Here is a 25175-nt window from a genome sequence, read left to right as displayed (position 1 = left end):
CCAAATGCCCAGAATGCCCTGCCGAATATCCAAAACTTACAAGAGGACACGAATCTGCCAACGGGGCCAGCTCCGCCCCCGCTTCCACCACAACTGTCCAAGGTCCATGCACCCAATCGCCCCGACTCTCCCTTCGAGTTCGAGGTTGATCATACAGCTTTGAAATTGAGCAAACTGGAGAAGCTCTTTAAGAAATCCCAAGGGGTCAAGGCTATGCCGGATATCGAAGACGGATATACCGAGGAGGCCGTAACACTCCCCGATAGGTTCAAAATGCCACAAATCGACCGCTTTGACGTGTCCGGTGACCCCATGGTCCATCTCCGACTGTTCGCAGACATTTTGTGGCCAATGGGCCTAACACGACCACAGAAGCTTTCACTATTTGGCCGAACCCTGTTGGGTGTGGCCGCCCACTGGTACGCAAAGTTACAAGATGAAGTGAAAAGGAATTGGGATGAAATGGCTGAGGCCTTTGTCGCGCAATATTCGTACAACACTCAGATCGAGATCACAACCCGTGATCTCGAAACGACAAGGCAAGAGCCCAAGGAAACTTTCTCGGACTTTGTAATCCGATGGAGGGCAAAGGCGTCAATGATGACTTTAAGGCCCACTGACAAAGATCAAATCCGGATGATTGTGCGCAATCTCCACCCAAAGTTGATGCAGAGAATGATTGTAGTCCCCTTTCCTACTTTCGCAGATTTACATGAGATGGGGGTGCAAATCGAAGACGCAATGAAACAAGGTCTGTTTGACCACGACAGGGAACAACCGAGGAGGACTTTCAACCGTAATAACAATGCGGGCCCGAGTGGCGCTGCAAATACAAGAGCCTCGGAAGTCAGTATGGTCACCACCACTCCCCTTCCCCCTCCAAGGCCCATGGCTGCCACACCCTTCTCCGGCGCGTCCGGAAGCAACACACAAACCAACAGATTCCAACCGTGAGGCCAAAGAACCTTTACCCCACTATATATGCCCCTGTCCAAAGCTCTAGGGGTTTTGATCAGGAAAAAGCATTTGAAACCCCTGGAGCCAAAGCCACTACCGAATCCACTCCCTCCCTCTCATGACCCAACAAAGTACTGTGCGTATCACCAACAACACGGTCACGACACCGACCGTTGTTACAGATTGCGTCATGAGATCCAGGATCTTATTGACAAGCAGGTGATCGCACCTCCTGATAAACCCAATGTCACAACCAACCCTCTCCCACCACATAACCAAGCTCCTCCTCCCAATAGAATCAATTTTATCCAGACTGGGGTCGCATCTTACGATCCTAGCATCTATATTACACCCACCCACCTACCCAAGCCGGAGGTGCTCCTCCCCGATTGCACTGACTTCTTGTGCATGGTGGACATCTCCAAAACCCAACCAGAACCGATAGTGGTGACCGTCGAAGATAGGGCAGGGCAGATTTTGGGAGAGAATGAGATTGTTGAATCTGGGACTGGACAGAGTTTTGCTGGGGGAGCCTATGATCCAAGCGAGTACATCCTATCAACGAGCCGAATTAGGCTAGGTATAGAATTACCAGAGACAGGAGAGCTATGCATGATCCGGGGGGATGGATCTGGGCTATGGGCAGATGATCTGACAGCCGTAGAGGAGGACTTCGCCAACCTGCAATTTTTTGATGACCAGGAACCGGGGGATGCGTCAATCAACTGGTTCGACCATGAGGAATCGGCTGAGGCCACTGGATGGCTCGAGGATCAACCGGATGAAGTGGGGGAAGCCCAACCAAAACAGAGCCCGGCAGGGGCAGAGGTATCAGCTGTGGCCGGAATGGCCGAAAGTCAAGTTGTATCGCCGGAGAGCGCCGGTGCTAAGAATTTCGCTCGAGACATGGGCATTATGGATACGGGAATTGTTGAACAAATAGCTGTACCGATGCAGCTGGAACGAGAAACGTTTGAGGAGGCTGAGAGAATTAGGAAAGCAAAAGGCCCTGAGGGGACTGAAAGTGCTGTTTGCACGAAGATGGAGAATGCTGCGAGCATGTGGACAGGGAATACTGCGAGTGCAACTAAACCGGAGCCAGACAGGTGTCTGTTGGCTGCCGACGGAATGTGGTGGGAAGAGGATGACTTATGTCTTGCCCATACGGATGAAGACTGGGGAAATAATCAACCGGATGACACTTGGTACCTCGATGAGATTGACCATATGACGAGAAGTGGGCGGTACTTCAAACCCCCACACCTGGACCAACCCGAGGCATCCGGGAAGGACAGAGAAGCGCAGAAACAGAAGGAGAAGCAGGTTGAAGATGAAGCTGTGCTGAAACAGTTAAAAAAGATACAAGCAGACATCTCCATCTGGGGACTGCTAATCGCATCACGAGTACATAGGGAAGCTGTCCTGTCTGCTATGGACAAGTCCAAACTCTCCATAGACACCACGCCTGAACAGCTGGTTGGGCTGGTTTTTTCGGGAGGAGGTTCCCCGGCATTGACCTTTTCGGATAAGGAACTACCGCCTGAGGGCACAAATCATAACAAACCTCTCTATATTTCTGTGGAGTGTAGAGATAAGTGGATACCGGTGGTACTTGTTGATACCGGGTCTGCGATTAATGTCTGCCCGACCAGAACGGCATATGCAATCGGGTTGAAGCCCGTGGACTTCGTCCCAACTACTCAAGTGATCAGAGCATACGACAATACCAGCAGAGAAGTGATGGGGACTGTTAAAATTCAAACCAAGGTTGGTCCAGGACAACACAGCATTGAATTTCATATCTTGGACGTTCCTACAACCTTTAACCTACTTTTGGGGCGACCGTGGTTGCACCAGGTCAAAGCAGTCTCTTCCACTCTACATCAGATGCTAAAGTACCCTCACGGGAAAGGGGTAGCGATCGTTTTTGGGAATTCATCAATCCATCCGCCGCCGGAAGTGTCCACACCTGTCTTGGAGATCGAGCACGGCACGGAGGATGTGTTTTTGTCGAGGTTCACTTTGGCCGAGGCTCAAGTGGTGCAGAATGTCATGGCTGTGAATAAGGGTATGTACGTTAGTGCTCAATCTATCTACCTCATGAACAAGCTAAAACATACCCCCGGGATGGGATTAGAGAGAAGCGGCCGGAAGGGCGTCTCAGTGTTGGCCGAAGTGCCACACAACCCTCACACCTTTGGACTGGGTTATCTGTCCACCAAAGAGGATTGGGTGAGGAAAGGAAAAGAAATGGCCGGAAGGGCCAGAGCAAAGAAGGCTGGGAAGCCATTTGAGTTAATGCATAGGCCCATCTGGGGTACCCTAAATGGACGCTTCGTCCGGGAGGGGGAAGATTTTCCATTCTGCGGCTTCCCAGAGCCATGGCTGAACGCGGAGAAGAAGCGCGTGCCTAGTTTTGAAATCTTCTTCGACATACAATTATCTGGGGATGATGTTGCCGAAATGCAGACAGACCCACCAACTGAGGTTGAGCAATGTAGAGCAGTGGATCCTGAGAGCACAGAGCTTGAAATGGGGGTAGCACTGGCGAGTCTACTTTTAGATCCTCCGATCGACCAAGAGTGCTTGGGGGATAACTCTTCGGTTTCTATGACTGGAGATGAAATAGCTGCGGGCTTTCCAGCGCCGATCTTGGATGCATCTATCGCACCTTCTCTCATCTGCCAATATGAAGAAGGCTTTTTATCTAGCAGCTCCGGGTCAGGTAGTGAGCCGGAATCTGATTCCACCGACTCTTGTGTGTCGGAATCAGATTCCAGCTCGACTGAGTCTGAGTCCGGTATTCCTGGGGGTGATAACCCGGATGCCACAGTCCTGTCTAGGTCATCTTTTTCATTCTCTTTTGAGTCTGTTGTAACGGAGGAATCTAACGGCTTGGAAATATTTAATGAGAATGATGTGGATGTGGTTTCTGAGTATTTTTCTGTGCCTTTGATTTATTGCTTAAATCAGGATTTTCAAAATTTTGATGAAAACAGCGAGGAAGAAATTCCTCCAGTTCTGCAACGATTAATTGATCAAGAGCAGGAGAGATTTGTTAAACCTTTAATGGATGAAATCACTACTGTGAATGTTGGTACTGAGAAGGACCCGCGGCTGGTCTAGATCGGGTCCACGTTGTCTTCGGAGGAGCGCGAGCGCTTGGTCGCTTTATTAAAAGATTTCAAAGATGTTTTCGCGTGGTCCTACGAAGACATGCCTGGAATCGATCCTGAGATTGTACAGCACCGGATCCCTCTTGACCCCGAGGCCCGTCCTGTCAAATAGAAACTCAGAAGGATTCGCCCGGACTGGGCTCTCAAAATTAAGGAAGAAGTCACCAAGCAAATTGACGCAGGGTTCCTGCTGGTATCTGAATACCCAACTTGGTTGGCCAACATTGTTCCGGTGCCAAAGAAGGACGGCAGAATTCGGGTCTGTGTAGACTTCAGAGATTTGAACAGGGCCAGTCCGAAGGACGACTTTCCCTTGCCACACATTGATGAATTGGTGGATTTCACGGCAGGACACGCCTTGCTTTCGTTTATGGATGGTTTCTCAGGCTATAATCAGATAGTCATGGCACCCGAAGACCGGGAGAAGACTGCGTTCACTACCCCGTGGGGTACATATTGTTATAGAGTGATGCCATTCGGGTTGAAGAATGCTGGAGCTACGTATCAACGGGCAGCAACTACAATATTGCATGATATGATCCATAAAGAGGTCGAGGTGTATGTGGACGACATGATTGTCAAGTCCAAAGAAAGAGAGGGCCACTACACCGCCTTACAAAAATTCTTTCAAAGGATCAAAGAGTTTCGGCTGCAACTGAATCCCCAGAAATGCACGTTTGGTGTTACAGCAGGGAAGATGCTAGGGTTTCTGATTACACAAAGGGGCATCGAGGTCGACCCTTCCAAGATCAAGGCCATCTTAGAAATGCCACCACCAAGGACTGAAAAGGAGGTGCGAGGCTTTCTGGGTAAAGTGCAATTCATAAGACGGTTTATTTCTAAATTAACCTTGACTTGTGAACCACTTTTTGGTCTCCTGAAGAAAGGAAAGAAATTCCAATGGGACGGCCGATGTCAAGCAGCTTTTGAGCAAATCAAAGAATATCTACAGAACCCACCCGTGTTGTCACCACCAGAGCCGGGGAGACCGTTGATATTGTACCTTTCGGTAACTGAGACTACCATGGGCTGCATGCTCGCGCAGGAGTCAGAAGACAAAGTGGAAAGAGCCATCTACTATCTGAGCAAAAAGATGCTGGATTACGAGACCCGCTATACACCGCTGGAGAAGGCTTGTTTGGCCTTGGTATGGGCAACCAGGAAGCTGCGGCACTACCTGTTAGCTCACTCTGTAATGTTGGTTTCACGATTGGATCCCATCAAATATCTTTTCGAGAAACCAGCACTTACGGGTAGGCTAGCTCGTTGGCTGCTGTTGCTCTCCGAATTTGATTTGAAGTATGTAACGCGCAAGTCAGTAAAAGGAAGAGCGGTAGCAGAGTTCCTTGCCGACCACCCGGTTGAGGGGGATGAAGTGGTTGAGTACCTATTCCCAGATGAAGCCATTCTGCACGTCGAAGATGAAACTTGGACGATGTACTTTGACGGAGCGTCAAACCAGTACGGGTATGGGATAGGGGTGCTGCTGATAGCGCCTGACGATTCCCGTATCCCTTTAGCATTCAAGCTCCAGTTCAAAGTCTCCAACAATGAAGCAGAGTATGAGGCATGTATTGCTGGCCTGGAAGCAGCCCTAGAACTAGGGGCAAGACGGTTGGACGTCATTGGGGACTCAAACCTAGTTGTATCTCAAGCAAAAGGAGATTGGAAAGTCAAGGAGGAAAGGATGATAATTTACCACCAAACCTTGGATTTGTTAATTCCTCGGTTTGAGAAGCTAAATTTCACCCACCTCGTAAGGGAGAACAACAGGTTTGTAGATTCATTAGCAACTCTATCTTCTATGATAGACATCCCGTCCGGAGTCCGGATGCGTCCAGTCATTATTGATCAAAAGTTTGCGCCAGCATACGAGTCGATTTCCGCCATAGATGAGGCTCAAGACGACAACCCCTGGTATTACGACATCTGGAACTTCTTAGAAAAGGAGGCGTATCCACTAGGGGCAAATGCCAAGGATAAGAGGGCCATCAGAAGAATGGCTGCTCAGTTCATTATCTGCGGGGGGAAAGCTATACAAAAGGGGCCATCTGGGAATGCATAAGCTCTGTGTAGAAGCTGAAGAGTCGAAGCGCCTGATGGAGGCCATCCATGGGGGGGAGTGCGGTGCACACATGAATGGAGTAATGCTGGTCAGAAAGATCCTCAGACAGGGCTACTACTGGTCAACCATGGAGGAGGATTGTATTAGTTTTGTTCGGCGATGCCACAAGTGTCAAATTCATGCAAACCACATGAACATCCCGCCGTCAAAGCTGTACAACATGACTTCACCATGGCCTTTTTCGGTTTGGGGAATTGATGTGATCGGAGCTGTTACCCCGAAAGGGTCAAACGGGCATGAGTTTATCCTGGTAGCGATAGATTATTTCACAAAGTGGGTCGAGGCCCAATCATACGCGGTGTTGAAAGCGTCGCACGTCGCAAAGTTCATCAGAAACAACATCATCTGTCGCTACGGGGTGCCAAACGAGATAATTTCAGATAATGGTTCCCACTTCAAGAAAGAAGTGATAGACTTGTTGGAAAAATACAATGTGGCTTTCCATAAGTCATCTACATACCGGCCGCAAACCAACGGAGCGGTTAAGGCTGCCAACAAGAATATCAAGCATATACTGCAGAAGATGGTGGGAACCTATCGGGATTGGCCAGACAAGCTGCCATTTGCTCTGTGGGGCTACAGGACTTCAATCAGAACTTCTACTGGAGCGACTCCGTATTCATTGGTCTATGGAATGGAGGCTGTTCTACCCATCGAGATTGAGGTTCCGTCATTACGAGTATTGGCTGAATGCCAAATAGCCGAAGCAGATTGGCAGCAAAGCAGATTCGAAGAACTCATGCTCTTTGATGAAAGAAGACTGAAAGCACTGTACCACATCCAAGGCTATCAACGCAGAATTGCCCGGGCTTTCAACAAGAAGGTTAAGTCCAGGAATCTGAAAGAAGGAGATTTGGTGCTCAAAGACAACCGAGCTCCCATCCACGACCCAAGGGGCAAGTTCAAACCCAATTGGACTGGTCCTTACATCATCAAAGCTATCTGGTCGGGTGGAGCTGTGGTTCTGATGGATCTAGATGGCTTGGAGTTCTCACAACCGATCAATATGGACAAGTTGAAGAAATACTATCCTTGAGAGGCTCGCTAGGCCGAAAACCCGAAAGGGCGACCTAGGCAAAAGTCAGAGCACAAAAAATTAGAAAATATAAAAACTGAGCTCGCAAGGTTGAAAACCCGCAAAGGGCGGCCTTGGCAAAAGTTAGAGCGCAAAAGGAGAGTGAAAATACTCGAGTGAACCTGGGCCTGAACTACGTAAGGCTTGATTCCCATCTTTGGGATACGTAGGCAGCTTCACATTGAAGTTCAGCCATAAACTTTTCCCCGATCAACTCTGTCCATTTCGATCATCTCAGTCATCTTTATCCATCAGCATTTATCGCGATCTCCGGTACAGTGCTGTTCAAACTAGGGGCAACTTTCCGTTGCCGCGATGGTGCAAAGTTACTCAGACAAGGGGCAACTTTCCGTTGCCATGAAGTGCCGCATTGTTCTTCAGACTAGGAGCAACTTTCCAGTTACAGGGATCTGGGGTTGTGCATCTCAGTGACAGATCTTCAGCGTGTCCAGTTTTGATCCACATCGAAAATGGTTTTGAAAAGTTTTAATAAAAAATCGACTTTGTTCAAATTAATCTTTTTACGACTTAGACCATTTTTGGACCAAAAGCGGAAAATTTTCAGTACCACAAACTTCAATTTCATTGATTTCAAAACAGAGTTCTCCTGCTCTTACATACAATCGAGGTTGCTTTTTTATTACATTCAAAGAAAACTTGAAAATGCTAGATAAGCAATAAATTTGGGGCATAGTTGAGTCAAGTATCTCTGCATCCCCTCCCAGAGCTGGACGAAGCATCTGATGCCAAGCTAGGCCCAACCTGTGCCTCCTCGTTGAGCCAATCCAAGCACTCATCGGACAAAGTGCAACTGAAAGTGGAAGCAGGGGCCAGGAGCTCTCTAGTCCTCTATGCTGAGGCATATCGGGCAAGCTGTGCACCCCGGACCGGGAAAGCAGCTGGGTACTCAATCCCCTCAGGTGGGCAGGTCTGATCATGACCAAACTGACGCAGGAACCGGAACGGAAAATAGAATACGCAGTGGGTTAGACCAATCAATTGGATCCCAATCAGCCGGGACATACTATAGCTCATTGCCGGGAGGTTGAGCCAAGGACAACGCCAAGCAATGCCGTCTGCGGACAAATTGCACATCCAATCGAACCACCACCTTTCGTCAAGAGCATTGACTAGGCGCTGCCGAAAGAAGTAGCCTCGAGCTGAATAGGCCGGGCAAGAGTCCACAACCTGCAACTTGTCCATTAACCATACCTGGGGGAGGGATGGAAAATGAGAGAATAAAGAACAGAGAGATGTACGATGAGGGAAAAGTAAGACAAAGGTTTTGTGAGAAAAACCGAGCTTGAGGGTCGAGTGATGTGAGCAAAATATATCTGTAAGGTCGGGTGGGGAACATTACCTGCAGCAGCAGTGGACTCCCAGCAAACCTAGTCGCCTCCCGGTGATAGACAGAATCTAAGCCCATCAGTGTCTCGGCCAAGGTCATGGCAATACAGCTCTTTCCTTCTCTTAAGCCTTGGGCGACTTCAATCAGGCGAATGCTAGCCCCGCCGAAGCCCGAGGAAAGCAGAAAGTGAGACAACAAACACAAGCAAAGGGCGTGTTGCCGGAAACCCTGCCAATAATGGTTGCTGCGGTCACCGGCGTCGGAAAAACGATGGATCAAGCCGAGGATGTCTAGTTCCCCACTGCAGATCAGAGATCGAGCGTCATGCGCCGTGAGCCCACACATCCGCCCTAAAGCCTGAGCATGGCCAAAACGGAGCTGAGGCAAGATCACTTCAGAGCATTCAGACTCCATCAAAACCTGAAAATCTTCGAAAGTGGGACACATCTCTTGGCCGCCAAAGCTAAAAACGTGCGTCACTGGGTTCCAGAACCTTGCCGCGGCATGGAGAAAAGGGAGTTGTAGTGGAGTACGGCTCAGCGTGAATAGTACATTCAAGCCGAAACCCCGGAAGTTCAGCTTTTCCGAGCCATCTAGAGAAGAGATCCAAGATGTGAGATTTTCTGCGAGAAACGCCTCCATCTTTGTGTAAAACTAAGATGAAATGAATGTTCCCGAAGTTGAGGCTTTTATAAAGGGAAAAACACTATTCACAAGGACACGTGTCAAAAACTAGGTGGCTGCAGGAACAAGTGGCCGGCCGGCCACCTTTTCTGGCTGGCCGGCCATTTACTTTTTACAAAACTGGCCGGCCGGCTCCCTCTCTCCATAAAATTGGCCGGCCGGCTCCCAAAGGTGGCCGGCAATGCTGCAGTGTATCTCCTTGGCCCTGTTTTACCCTTCGAGGGAAAGTTTCAAACATTTCCATGCAACGGGAGAGTCAAAGGCCTTCATTTCCCTCTGTTTCGGATGCGTTCCGGTGCCCAGATTGTCCGAAGTACACTCTGTTGTTGTTGTTTTGATTATCGAGTTGTTGTTTTGCTTATCGAGTTGTTTGTCGAGCGGACGTGTTTTGTGTTTTCGAGTCTTTGCTCTCTGATTAAACAATCTTTGGTTAAGTCTTGTTTATTTACGTTGTCAACACTGTTGTATTTTGCTTATTGAGTTGTAAACTTCCTAAGGTTCTGTTATATCTTAGTAAGTTGAGTTGCTTAGTTTGTTGCGTCGGTTCACTACCTGACTTGGTGATTACACAATGCACGTTACCATTCTATTTCATTTTTGTGCAAAATAAAATGATGTGATACGATGCTAAAAGTTTAAAATACAAACACCTTTTCAAAAGCTGTTTCATTCCATCATGTTTTACAACGAACAAAGGTACAAGTTTTACGAAAAATAAAACTACCTAACAATGTGCAAAGTGCTACAAACTACTAGCAAAAAGAAAAATAAAGCAGGAAACAGCAGTATCAATGTCCTCGGGAGCGGGAATGAGAAGCACTCCTCATCCTCTTCTGCGGGACAACCTCTGCACCATCATCATCATCTGGGTCGGAGCTGTCATCCTCAGGATCCCCCTCAGCCTCGCCTCTGTTCCCCGAACCAAGACCGGAGCCCCCCTCCTCAGCAGATGTCTCTGACTGACGGTCGGTAACCTCCTCCACCTCCTCATCATCCTCCTCCTCCTCCTCCTCCTCATCAGGCTCCGCCTCTACAACGTGAGCCCTGCGTCTGCGGACAGGCCCTCCTCGAGCTCCTCGAAAAGGCCTAGATGGCCCGGCTCCTCGAAAAGGCCGGGATGGCCCAGCCCCCTGAAAAGGCCCGGATGACCCAACTCCCTGAAAAGGCCCAGATGGCCCAGCTCCCCAAGGAGGCCCAGGTGGCCTGGCCTGCGGCTGACCGGACCATGAAGGCATCTGAAAACAAAGAGTTCAATTCAAATACATCAGTCCAAATATATACATCAGATGCAGATACAAGCAAAGACTACGTGAAGTGGGTGCATGTAAATACAGTGTACAAGTGGGGTGTGTGTCAGATGTGCTCTACACAAGTAGTCTATCGACGCAGTAGAAATCAGCATGTCATCAGAAGTATGATAAATGCCAGAAAACTGAAGGGTACCTGAATGCCCGCGATAGACAACTGTGCCTCCCTCCGCAGGACCATGCCCTCGAGTGTGGCCACCAGTCCAACCACCTCCTCCATGTACCCTCGCGGTGGCTGCAAATATGAGCTCATAATCATCAGTGAACAAAAGAATGTCAAAACGTCTGAATGATGAATGAAAAAACAGTGGAGCATACCAGCGGTGAGTCAGGATCAATGGCGTATCGATCACTGGGCATCGGAGGCTCTAGCTGGCCGGAGTCAGGGAAATAGCCCCATACTGCCACGCCATCAACTCAGTTGGCATATCTGGCCATCCAGGATGAGGATAAGTCGACGGAATCGGAGGAACCGGTCTACCCCCACCTCTAGATGCACCAGCCCCGCTGGCGGAAGGGGCGTCTGCAGCCCGAGCCCGAGCCTGGCCCGAGGATGACATACCAGCAGGTCTCGTCATCGGGGTGCGAGCTCCCGTCAATGGAGGCATCAAATATATGTGACGGTAAGTGGCATAGTCCCCCTCCTCAAGATATAGTAAAGCATCACTACCCAGCATGGCGCCGACTACCTCCGAGAAAGAGAGCCTGTCAGCAGTCCGCATACTGACTGGGGGTACTGCGGGAGGATCCTGAGAAAGATACCCCTATACCTGACGCAGAAAGCGTTCCCCCAGAAACCATGCCCTGCCAACCGGCCCTTCGAGCAGGACCCTATACTGGGAGGTGTCCGACCCTCCGGTATACTGAAGTCGGAGACCATCACCCAGGGGCGCCCAAGGCTGCCATGAGATCTGCGGATGATAAATGCATAAACCAATCAGAAATCAGGAATATACAGAGCAAATCAAAGATGAAAATGAAAGGAACTGAAAGTTCTGAAGTACCTCCGAATGCCGCACAGTGTCAAAATACTGTCGCAAGTAAATGTGGGTCTCTCGGGGTCTCGGCCGGTGCGGGCCCTCGAACACTAGTGAATATGGGGTCAAGGGAGGCCCTGCCACCTCCAACTCTGGGGCTAATGCTGGGAAGTATACATAGACCCATAGCTGAGAAAAGCAGTGCAGAATGTAAGTACGAAATGCTGAGAGCAAAATACAGACTATAAAAGTGCGCTGTGTGTGCAATGTACAAGTAATGAAGAGCAGAAATGTAAATCAAGGGGACAGAAAAGTACCTCCCAGGCTCTCCAGTAGCCGCCAAGTAAATCTCCCCGCCCACGGGAGGTCGCGCTCATATAAAAGTAAAGGGTAGCCAGGCCGGCGCCACCCCAGTCATATCGACTGACCTGTGATAGGTCAACTAGAGTGCTCAACAGGTATAGCCCGACTGTGTTCCCTCTATCGGCAAACAGGGTAGTCCCGAAGAGGAACATAAGGAAACCACGGGCGTACTGCTCCGTCTCCTCAGGAGTCTCGGGCACCATCTCCGCCCGTCGGAAGTGGGAAGAGAACCAAGTGTATCGGACTCTCCCAGAAACCCTGTCAACAGGCGGGCGAGCCCCCAATAGATACATCCAAGCGGCCTCCCACTCGCCCATATCCTCATCATAAGGGATGGGCCAACCTCCTATGTCCGGGCCGGTCAGCACAGCAAAATCTAGAGGCGTCATGGTCATGTCTCCAGTGGCAGAGAAATGAAAGGAGTTGGTGGTGTCCTACCATCTCTCTACCAAGGCTGCCATCAAAGTCCTCCTGGCAGAACAACGTGACAACCCAATGCAGAAAGCCCCGAATCCTGCCGAGTCTACTAAATCCCGGACAGCCTCCGGGAGCTCAGCATACCAATCCCTCGCGACAGTAGAGCCATATCCTCGTACACTGCGAGAACCAACCTGCATTCAGAATGAATACACGTGTCAATAATGAAATGAATGGGCTGCGTGCCGATGAAATGAAATGGGCCGCGTGCCAATGAAATGAACTGGGCTGTGTGCCAATGGAATGAAATGGGCTGTGTGCCGATGAAGTGAAATAAGCTGCATGCAAATAAAATGAAGTAGCCGTGTGTTCAGAAGTGAAGTGTACGGACTGTGTGTTCAATATAAGCAACTTTCAATCAGTGTGGGCTGCGTGTTCACTATTCTAATCTGGGCTGCGTGTTCAGAAAATTTAAAGTTTGGGCTGCGTGTTCAACTTTCAATCAGTGTGGGCTGCATGTTCACTATTCTAATCTGGGCTGCGTGTTCAGAAAATTTAAAATTTGGGTTGTGTGTTCAACTTTCAATCAGTGTGGGCTGCGTGTTCACTATTCTAATCTGGGCTGCGTGTTCAGAAAATTTAAAGTTTGGGCTGCGTGTTCAACTTTCAATCAGTGTGGGCTGCGTGTTCACTATTCTAATCTGGGCTGCGTGTTCAGAAAATTTAAAGTTTGGGCTGCGTGTTCAACTTTCAATCAGTGTGGGCTGCGTGTTCACTATTCTAATCTGGGCTGCGTGTTCAGAAAATTTAAAGTTTGGGCTGCGTGTTCAACTTTCAATCAGTGTGGGCTGCGTGTTCACTATTCTAATCTGGGCTGCGTGTTCAGAAAATTTAAAGTTTGGGCTGCGTGTTCAACTTTCAATCTGTGTGGGCTGCGTGTTCACTATTCTAATCTGGGCTGCGTGTTCAGGAAATTTAAAGTTTGGGCTGCGCGTTCAACTTTCAATCAGTGTGGGCTGCGTGTTCACTATTCTAATCTGGGCTGGTGTTCAAAAAATTTAAAGTGTGGGCCGTGTGTTCACTTTCGAATTCGGGCTGTGTGTTCGACAAATCAGTGTTTGAGCCGTGTGTTCACCTCTTAACTAATGTATACTGTGCATTCGCAATTCATTAATGAGCCGAGTGTTCAGAAATCCGAGTGTTTAAACTACATGTTCAGGATGCAAGCAAAGTACTATGTCATAAGCTAAACTGCGTGTTCAAGCATGGCAAAGGTGCGAAATGTACGAAAAATGTAGAAAACGAAGTAAATACCTCTCGGGCCTCATGAGAGAGGTGATGCTCTGGCTATCGGAGAAGCAGATCCCCAGGTGCTCGCTCGTCAAAGCTAGTGAAGTGACGGAAAACGGCATGTGGAAGGACATGTGCTGGCGGATTGTACCTCCCGGGAATAAAAGGTCGGACCATCGGGGGCAAAGTCATGGGATCGAAATCGTCTCCGGCACCTGGAAAGCCTCCGCCGTGGGGAGAATTACCTGCCATTTTCAAAGAATCTGCAAAAGGAGCAACAATGAGCGAAAATGAGCCAAAATTGGAAAAAGTCAACAAAAGTCAACTCTCGGGAAATGGAAAAAGTCAACAAAAGTCAACTCCCGAGAAAATCTTCCAAATATTGAGACAAACTCACCTCAAGTGGCGGAAATGAGAAAAGAAGCTCCGAAACTAAAATTTAATCAGTTCAAAGTGCTTGAAACTGAGTATTTTTGCGAAAACAACTTGCGTGGGGCGTTGGAAAACGCGTATGGAACTCAGATCTGGAGAAGAAAATGTTGTAGGAGGCAAGAGAGGAGAAGATCTCGGCTGCATTATATAGGCTCCAAGTCTTGGGATGAAGGAGCATGAAGAAAGGAGGTGAAAGGACCAAAATGCCCTCGGATTTGGTCATATGGCCGGCCGGCCACCTTTTCTAGCCGGCCAGCCATTTCCTTTTTGGAAAACCGGCCGGCCAGCCTTTTACTTTTTGTAAAACCAGCCGGCCACCTCCCCCTTCCCATAAAACTGGCCGGCCATGTCCCTCACAGGCTCACCTACCTCCCTGCAAATTTTGAGGAAGATTAGAGTTCCCGGGACCTGAAAAAGTTCAAGAAAAGTACACTTCCGGTCGCGAAATTGTTCCGCCGGAACTTCAGCTTCAGGATCTGACATGAGTCTCATCATCATTCATCAAAATCAAAGTACATCCTTTTGAATGAGTTGTAGCCTTTCCGGGAAGTGGATCGGAGGCCGTGATTGAGTCACCTTCGCCGAAACACGCATTTCCGTACTCGTTATTTCATGATAAACGAGCACCCTGATTTAGGCTCGCTTTGCACTATCATGCACATAACTTGCATTCTCATGCGCATACTTGCATTATTATGCACATTCCTTGATGTTGACCATACTTCTGTGCTTGAGCATGCGTTGTCACGCATGTTCCACTCTTGCATTGCGATGCATTCACTCACCGGCACTGCGTGTGTCAAACTTTCGGAATCACATTAAATATATGTTGGTAGCATATTGTACTTGTTGCAATTTCTCTCTTTTGCAGGCACGATATTGTATGTACGGTTCAATTGAGGCTGGTGCGACCAGACGAATCGCGCAGGTATCGTATCTTCTCCGTGTGAGACGTGGCGAGAATTGAATAATTCTCTGCATTCTTAACTGCATGAAATGTAGTTGTTGCTTTGCATTCTTGCTTAAAACTGTTGCATCTATTTGCGAATACTTGCTTCATTACAGCTTGCTGCATTTGCATGATCATCGAGTTATGTTCGACTTCTTGCATATCGCTTTGCATTTTGCCCCTGCCTGCGCGCATGCCTGTGGGCACATCTTTGTCTATCTTGTCTGCTTTGTCTAAGTCTTCGGCCTTGTCAAAAATGGGTCGTCTCTGGGCTTTGACATTCACTCCCGTCATTCTTAAGACTTCCGAGTTCTGTCAAAGAGGGGCAACTGTAGGCACCCCATTTTTGACCGACTTGAGACTCAGACGTCACCAGTTGAGCACTTGGTGATATTGCATGTTGTGCTCGTTCAGAAGTTTCTGAGTCTTGGCTGCGAGCCCTGCCTCCGGACTTCCGAACCCTCTTCTGTGCCTTGCCTCGGTTTGTGAACCAGACTCGGTTTTCTCTGTTTCCTTTTCCTGAGGGGAGGGAGAGGTCCTGTAGACCATCTCTCAGTGGCCGTGGGCTACATTTTGTGGCCGCAGGCCATTTTGCCCATTTCGGAGTCCGGTTTCCGATTTTTCGGGACCGTTGGCCGTGTGCCTCGGTTCGGGACCGCTTAACCATCTCCGTTTGCTCTAAATTTTGGCATACATCTTATTTTCTCCCTTTCAAGGGACACTGGGGTCTGAGAAACCCACTTCGTGGCCGAATGCCACTTTTTGTGCTTAACAGCCCATTTTCGGGACCCCGAACTGCGTGTTTTGGCCCCCGAGCATTTGTTTTGCAACGGTTTTTGTTCATTTTTGGCAGGAATCTTTGTTTTATCACTAGGAAGACCGTAGAAGGATGGGAGGCCAGCAATTGTCTCAACAACCAGTTTTTACTTCTCCGACGCCCTCCGATGCCCGTTTTTCACACTTCCGGGCTAATGTTGAACACCTTGGAGCCATTTTCTTCAAACCCAAACCACATGTTTGTGATGTACACACATGGGAGGACCCTAAAAGTTCGTGGCCGGCCATTAATGTTACTTGACCCTTTTGAACCCCTCCTTCCGGGCTAATGTTGAACACCTTGGGCCCATTTTCTTGAACTTTGAACCACATATTTGTGATGTACACACATGGGAGGACCCTAAAAGTTGGTGGCCGGCCATTAATGTTACTTGACCCTTTTGAACCCCTCTTTCCGGGCTAATGTTGAACACCTTGGGGCCACATTCTTGAACTTTCAACCACATATTTGTGATGTACACACATGGGAGGACACCATCATGTGGTGGCCGGCCATTAATGTTACTTGACCCTTTTGACCCCAAGCCGGCCGGCTAGGGGATGTGGCCGGCCAGCCACCTGCAACAAAAATACTTGGCCGGCCGTGATCCTCACACTGTTCACTTTACAGCTGTATACCTTTATCCCCTAGAAAATATCAATATCCGGGGGATATTTTGTGGGGGAAAGTTGGCCTCCTTTTCCCCCACCTTTACACCCCCTTTTTGGTCCATATAACCAGCAGGCAATATCATATTTTGGGGTCGGAAAGAATTGTCTTCAAGCCTCAATACACATATCTCCCTCCATCTTCCTCATTTTCCTAAAAATCCTTAAGTCCTACACCTTGTTTTCTTCATCACCACCAAGCACCACCATCACCACTTCATTTCCAGCAACAAGGAGGGCTTCTCAAAGGCTAAAGGTGCTGCAAATTGGTCCAAGGAGCAACAAAAGACTTGTCTCCAAGGGTGAGTTGCCATTTCCCTTTTTTTTTGAGCTTTTCTTTGCAATATTTCTTAGCCATCTATGCTTTTTTCTTTGAGCTCGGGCCATAACTGAAAGTGGCCTTCTTTTGAGCTCATTTTCATGTCTCATTAAGGGCTCAACCCTGTTTGAGCCCTTCATCTTGCACTTGCTTCATTATCCCTCTAAAATATCATTTTCTTGCATGATATTTTTAGCTTGTGTGTGATTTGTTTTGGAGCATGTTGTAAACTGATAATAGGTTTATTTTGAGCCCCTCTTCAACATTGAAGAAGGGCTCAACACTGTTTGGGACGTCCATGCTATACTTGCCTTTATACTCCTTTTTTGGTCCCATTTTTGCATGCCTTGGCCGCCTATCATGCTTTCGTTTTTGGCCATTTTACAGTTCTGAAAATAGTCTTATTTTGGTCCATTCTTCATGTTTCATTTAGGGTCTTTCATGGTTTGGGACCTCCATATGCCACTTCATGTTATATCTCTCTTTTGGTCCCTATTCTTGCATGTTTTGTTAGCCTATCATGCTTTTGTTTTTGGCCATTTTACAGTTCTGAAAATAGTCTTATTTTGGTCCATTATTCATATTTCATTAAGGGTCTTTGGCCGTTTGTGGAATATTTTGTATACTTTGTGTTATAGCCTCTTTTGAGCCACATTTTGCATTGCATTTCTAGCATATTTGTATACTGTTTTTGGGTTTTTACAGTTCTGGAAATATGCTTATTTTTGGTCCCTCTTCAATATTGTAGAAGGGAATTTTTCAGTTTGGGCATTGCATATACCACTTGCCTCTTTGGCCACCTTTTGGCCCTTTTTCTTGCATAGGAGTGCAGCCATACCTGTGTTTGTTTTTGGGGGTTTTACAGTTCTGGAAAACATCATATTTTGGGCCCCTCTTCAACTTTGTTGAAGGGCCCTAACCTGTTTGAGGACAGCAGATGTGAGTTGCTTCTTAATCTCGCGTTTAGGGCCATTTTTGCATGCCATTGTTGCCCTATCTTTGCTTGCTGTTTGGCCATGTTTTGAACTGGAAAAATGCTTATCCTGGGATTGCCTTGCTTCTGTATTTTCATTGCATGTCCATATTGTGCATGTTTGGTATAGCTATAGGCCATTTCGGGTGCCAAAATTCATGTTTCGGGACCATTCCGTGCATCGGGTGTACTTTCGCCTCGTTTCGGGGCTGTTTTCCCCCACTTTTCATTGCTAAAAATCCATTGGCATGCTTATATGTCATTTCCATGCATTTACATTGTGTATGCCATTGCCTCGATTTGCGTGCCCGTGTGCACGCATTTCGAGGCACTTCATTTTCATCCATCGGCCTCTTATGTGAGTGTGGATGAGGCTCTCTCATGTTAGTATAAGTCCACGTTGCATTCTATATGTCATTTCCATGCCATCGCATTGCGTATGCCATTGCCTCGGTTTGCGTGCCCGTGTGCACGCATTTCGAGGCACTTCATTTTCATCTACCGGCCTCTTATGTGAGTGTGGCTGAGGCTCTCTCATGTTAGCGTAAGCCCATATCATATTTCTCTATCATTTGCATTGCGTATGCCATCGCCTCGGTTTGCGTGCCCGTGTGCACGCATTTCGAGGCATCTCTTTTTTACAGCATAGTGCATACTAGGTTGTATCTTAGATCGCATTCTGTCATTTTCTCAGTTTGCGTGCCCGTGTGCACGTATTTCGAGACATCTCATTTTCATAGCATTGCGTATGTTAGGACTGTATCTTAGTTGCATTTCATGCATGTCATGCATATTGCATCGTGTTCGGAATAGGAGTTAGCCCGGGCACGGGAAACGAGGTGCATTTCGTACTCTGAGTGACGGAATGTGTCTCAATTCCCCAGTCACCGACACTCCGGATTATCCATGATGGAGTTAGGTTTTAGCTGTGTTTTCATGTGCATTCATCCTATATTGAATTGTGCATTTCGACTCCTCGGCCATCATGCCTCGGTATGCGTGATTGGTGGCACGAGGATCGAGACATGCATATATCTGTGAAAATACATTGCTATGCCCCTTTCCTGATCTCTGTTGCAGCAAAATGAAGAATCGGTAATTTTTCAGGACTTAGCGCGTTTTCCAAGGATAACTGCTAAACAGAGGCTAATTGGGACATCCCGGTGGATTTCCGCGCAAGGCAGCCCAAATGTACATCATCCATCAGAAGCAAGGCAATCCCGGGCTTGCACGCCAGTTTTATTTGCTTTCTTAGTTAATTCAATAATTAATTAGGAATTTGTATATTATTTGGACTGTATTATTTGGACTGTAATATTCTATTTATTCGGGACTGTATTATTTATTCGGACCCTCCGAACGAGGGCACAACTGTAATAAGTGTACGTGTGTGTGATGTATGTCTTTCAACCCCACGTCTTTCTCCCTTTTATTTACCCGCTTATGATGGTTAGATTAGGGCATGTTTCAATTAGCATACAGTATGATAGCGTGTTTGCATTCATTCATCTGTTTTGCATGCACCGGGCTCGGCGCATCATACTAACTGCATTGTATTTTCAATTCCGAATTGAATACATGATAGTTGTAGCATTTCATATGCCATATTTAGAATAGCCGAGCCTACTATAGTTGCATTTTTGCATGTGTTGCATTAGGCATTTCTGTATATTTAGGATCATGCATGATTTCTAATAAACTTCTTTTTTTTTTTTTAGCTTGGAGTACTCGGTGAGTTTTTATGCTTTAGCATCCTTGCATACGTGTGAGTGACTGCCATGAATAGCATGCTTACCATGAGGCTAATTGCTAATGTGATATAACTGCCTGAATGCCTGTGGGTGAAGGTTGGGTTACTTAGATTGGAATAAATCATCAACTGTTTGTTTTAAGCCCACTTGATAGTGGCAAAACCATCTTTTCTAAGCCCACCCGAGGGTGGCAAAATCTGCATTTTTAGACTACTTGCGAGTAGCAAACCACCATTTTCAAATAAACAAACATGAAATGTTTTGTTCCAATTCAGACGACCCAGTCTATACTTGTATGCTGTGCGCATCACATAGTAACCTAGGCTAATAACCGGAATAAGAACATACAATGTTTTCAAAAATAGATATCATGGTTAGTAGAGGCCGGTCTATGACCGGGCGAGCGGGGGTGCTCACGAAGTGACCTTCCCCAATCGTACCCAAGCTCCCGAGCCGAGGCAACTTTGGTGATGACGGACACGTGGCCTTTGGCACCGAGTCAGGGTTTCCTAAATTTCCCATTAAAAAACATTTAGGTGGCGACTCTGTATCTGGCAAAGCAGTCCATGTTTGGCACTTCTTTCAAAAATTTGTTTTCTCAAAACGATTTGCCGGATTTGGACTCTTTGGTTCAGACTTAGAACCGTGACTACAAGTCGAGTCCGAGCTGTAGCGAGGTCCCCCGCGGGCTTGTTACACCTCTGCATGACAATCCCACATATACGAATAAGGTATGAGTTGTCACTAGAATGAAAAAATAGAGAAAAGCAAATACTGTGTACCAAGTCACGTGACTTGACAATCCATCTGCATATACCGACAAAATAGGGGCATGCTCACTGTAAGGTAAATCAGTGAATTCACTATTGCCATGTGACTTTCTGAATTGAGAATTCCACATATATCAATAAGAGATGAGTTGTCACTGTAATAAAAAAATCAAGCAAAAAATCGAGAAAACCAAAGTCTGTGCACCAAGTCACATGACTTGACAATCCATCTGCATATACGGACAAAATAAGGGCATGCTCACTGTAAGGTAAATCAGTGAATTCACTGCTGCCATGTGACTTTCTGAATTGAGAATCTCACATATATCAATAAGAGATGAGTTGTCACTGTAATCAAAAAATCAAGCAAAAAATCGAGAAAACCAAAGCCTGTGTACCAAGTCACATGACTTGACAATCCATCTGCATATATGGACAAAATAAGGGCATGCACACTATAAGGTAAATTAGTGAATTCACTGTTGCCATGTGACTTTCTGAATTGAGAATCCCACATATATCAATAAGAGATGAGTTGTCACTGTAATAAAAAAGAAAACTTATGTAGGCAATGTTGTGTTTCACTTAGCTATGCATCATTCGTTGTTACGACCAACTATTTGTATTTCATTGAAAAGTATGACTGTTTGAATTTTTGTTGTCATTTGGAATTATTTTAAAATCAACTTTTGAATATTCAATTTGTAATATTTTGGGAAACATTTACAATCTTAACTTTTGAAATCAATTTTAAAATAATGGTGGATCTTGTGAGTGAAACGTGGGTTAGGTAGGAGTACTTGGCCACTAATGTTTGTGAATATCATGGTGCATTCAAATCTGTCCAGAAAACTAGTGTTACACAGTAATTTCGGAAGTGTTGTTCTCTTTGGGTATAAATTCGAAAAATATCAAATCAGCGTCATTAGAACTAGTTACAAGTCTAGTTTCTTACATTTTTGGCCTTGCGTTGATGGCTATTCTATACTAAGAGAATCGTCAATTTCTTTAAAAAGGTGCAGAAAACAATCTGTTTGGATATAATTAATTGTAAATAGTGATTTTCACAAGCAAATCAAGTAAAACCAATTGGGTTTTAAACTTAGTCCCCCAACTAGACCAACCACTTGGCTTTGAGCTTGTTTGTTCAGCCCCCGAAATTTAGTTTCCTGTCAACCCCCCATTCCTTACCAGAGTCATCATTTTGATTGGACTTCCAGGAATTTGAAGGCGACTCTTTCTTCTTTTCTGATGGAGATTGAAATTCTTTACGTAGAGGATCCCTATTTCACGAGCCCCAGTTAAGGGAAGCTTTTCACCGAGCTACCTGTTTTGTTCTATGTGTTGTTGAAGGCGGTAGTTCGTTTGTCTGAACTTTATTAGTCCCCCAACTGGACCAACCACTTGGCTTTTAGCTTGTTTGTCCAGCCCCCGAAGTTTAGTTTTCTGTCAACCCCCCATTCTTTACCAGAATCATCATTTTGACTGGACTTCCAGGAATTGGAAGGCGACTCTTTCTTCTTTCCTGATGGAGATCAAAATTCTTTACGTAGAGGATCCCTATTTCATGAGCCCCAGTTAAGGGAAGCTATTCACCGAGCTACCTGTTCTATTTTATGTGTTGTTGAAGGCGGTAGTTCATTTGTCTGAACTTTATTAGTCCCCCAACTTGACCAACCACTTGGCTTTGAGCTTGTTTGTCCATCCCTCGAAGTTTAGTTTTCTGTCAACCCCCTATTCCTTACCAGAGTCATCATTTTGACTAGACTTTCAGGAATTGGAAGGCGACTCTTTCTTCTTTCCTGATGGAGATTGAAATTCTTTACGTAGAGGATCCCTATTTCACGAGCCCAAGTTAAGGGAAGCTTTTCACCGAGCTACCTGTTCTATTTTATGTGTTTTAAGTATTCACATAATTCAACATACATTAATCCATTCATTAATCCAGAACATTCATTAACTCATTGCAATTCAATAAACAAAGTCATAAACTAATAAATGTGTAGTTATAAATGTAGTTATTTCATAAACTTCAGGTTCATAAAACAAATACTTGAAATACATCCGTACGGTAGATGAACAACAATATTGTCTTACACTCCAGTAACGAAGATCCGACACAGCATACAAACATATATGAAAGATAAAGGTGTTTGATTTCTCATTCCTCATCTGACATGTAGTAGTCAGAGAGATATTTTTCATTGTTTAAGACATTATTTCACTCAATCACTGCCAAATCTCTGTTGCTTGCTTCTGCCATTTCGGTGGCTAGCTGAAGCATGAAATGTCGACATCTCCGTATCAACATTATGTTGTTCTCCTTATTAATTCTTCTATTTGCTTTTTCATAGTCACTCACATTTTGTCTAGCCATGGTCAATGAACGACGATGAGGTACCGGTGCCCTAAAGTTACGTAGATCATTAAACAATCCTTCTTGCTCCGTTACCCTGAACGCCCATTCTGCTCGGATACCAGCATAATAATCTTTCGGACTCGAGTACTTTTCGCTCTTGTAGTCATAAGTAAATGGAGGTAGCAGCCACACTTTCGGATTTCTTTGCTGGCGTGAACTTCCTGTACCTCTCGAAGACATTGTTCATAAAATAAACAAACAAATAATAATAGTAATTGTAGATATATTACTATTGTTATGACTTGAACAAACATCATACTGGGGTATTGCTATTTATAGACATCATAGTGGGGGTTAACTAGAGATGATCTAGTGACGACAATGCATGCTGGGGCACTATGGAAAAAGTGATATCCGTGATATTATTTTATGTTATTCATTTCATGCAATCCTGAGTACCCGTGACTTTGTGTACCTGTGATGTAGACATGGACGTGATTGTCAAATAAAATCATAATTGTAGGCCAGAGGATCACAATGCAATCCCTTCATATTCGAGCAGTGAGTTGTCAAATAAAACAAAATGCAGTGAGTTGTCACATCGCCACATAAAACTATTTTTTCATGCTTACTTTTTTAATACAGTAAGTAGTCACTTGGAATTGACGATTTCAGTACAAATTGGAGTTTTCAAAAAATTATAAATGAAATCATAAAATGAAACAACCGCTTTAATTTTCTTTGTTTTAAAGTAATATTGTTCATAAATAACTATGAAACAGAGTGCAAGTAAATACACAACCGTCCAACTCACTTCGACCTGCAAAACTATCGTTGTTTTTTTCACCAAAATAATAAAATGGTCACCTGATATGTAAACACGATTGGAACTTTGCAGCCTATATTTTATCTTATTTTCACTTAATGAACTTCACAGTCGTCCCATTTTCTCCTCTTTGCATTTTCTGCTTCTTTTTATATTCAGTAAATTACACTTCACTCCTTTAGTCCGTCACATAATTGTTTATCAACACTATTGCCATGTGGTCGTATTAATGTGACTTAGATGAATTCTGAAATGTGAGGAAAAAACAAAGCATGTAAGTTGCGCTGCACAAAGTCACATACATCACATAATGTGAGAAAAAAAGTCACAAAGTATACAAGCATGGCAAAGTCAGAAAGTGACATGCATTACTGCATCACTGCATAAAGTGACATGCATCACTGCACAAAGTCACATGCATCACTGTATCACTGCATAAAGTCATATGCATCACTGCATCGCTGCACAAAGTCACATAGCATCTGAGGAAAAAACAAAGCATCCAAATTATTACGTCTGTTCAAGTCACTAGCGAGCATCACTGAGAAATGTTGGACGTATCACTACGCCGAGCTACAATTTATTATCCTACCATACCTACTGTGCCCATGTGAATTATGCAATTCATAAAAATTTTGAGGCGGTGTCAGAACAAAATAACAAAACAATTAGACCCTTTGTGTTTAAAAAGCCACCCTATGTAGCCCCAAATAGATTCATAAACGTTGAAGATGAAATATTATACAGTTAGAATGTATTGAAGATTAATTTGTAGTAGAGTTATAATGAATGGGTTTTTTGATGTACAGAACTTGAAAGTGTTACAGACAAGAACAACACCAACTTAAATTAGCACATAATTAACTTCAAATTAAATTGGTCAAATTTCTCCAATTAAATTAAATGAAATATGTAAGGTAAAAAATGAAATTAAATATGTTGTCAAGGCAAAATAAATTGAATTATATTTGTAAGCGAAAAAATTAAATTAAATTTCCAAGCGGATTTGAACTTTGCTTAAAACCTTTAGATATGCACTGAGTAGTAAATAAAAGTCGAAGTGACAACTCCTATCAAGTTGATGCATAGTTATTCAGGTCATAAAAGTTGATGTGACAACTCTGATGCATAGTTGTTTACAATAATTTCATACATACAGCTACCATGTGTATATATGGTATAAATATCGCATCATACCACAACAAAAGTTTTACAGCTATTTCGAGCGATATCATCATGAGATATACGGTGGTTGATCTATATTCAGCAATGGGTCGCTATTGGGTTGCAGATGGAGATAAGCTTCAATACCCATTAAATCCAAATTTGTGTTACTCACGTGCCACCGTCAATACCATGAGAGCTGAGTGGGAATTTCGCATAACTTGAGCAAACGTTCTCGTTGAGTTATGTCGTGAAGTTAATATTAAATTTCCTCGCCGGTTAGCCATGCGTATGCCAACTGACTCTCCACAGTTGTTGCAAAGGACATTGCATCGTATCCACGACGAAGTTAATCGCATGACCCAACGTTTGCAAAGGTCCTCACTAATGAAGACCACAAATGAGCGTGCCGAAGATGGGTTAATGGA

The 25175-nt window shown here is 45.4% G+C and overlaps 1 protein-coding gene across 1 annotated transcript; it reads right to left on the bottom strand.

The window, feature by feature from the left end:
- Positions 1–9999: 9999 nt before the first annotated feature.
- LOC145790591 (uncharacterized) lies at positions 10000–11838 on the bottom strand. Its single transcript, XM_082868723.1, has 4 exons — positions 11677–11838; positions 10991–11583; positions 10809–10907; positions 10000–10600 (listed from the first exon to the last, which is right to left on the bottom strand). The coding sequence occupies exons 2-4, from the start codon at positions 11030–11032 to the stop codon at positions 10154–10156; spliced, it is 588 nt and encodes a 195-aa protein (XP_082724849.1). The 5' UTR covers positions 11033–11583; positions 11677–11838; the 3' UTR covers positions 10000–10153.
- Between the last annotated feature and the right edge of the window lie 13337 nt (positions 11839–25175).

Source organism: Camellia sinensis, chromosome 1, assembly GCF_055761805.1.
Source record: "Camellia sinensis isolate YWXY chromosome 1, ASM5576180v1, whole genome shotgun sequence".
Classification (NCBI taxonomy): domain Eukaryota; kingdom Viridiplantae; phylum Streptophyta; class Magnoliopsida; order Ericales; family Theaceae; genus Camellia; species Camellia sinensis.
Note: the sequence above shows the minus strand (reverse complement) of the source record. Positions and strands in the feature narration are given on the sequence as shown.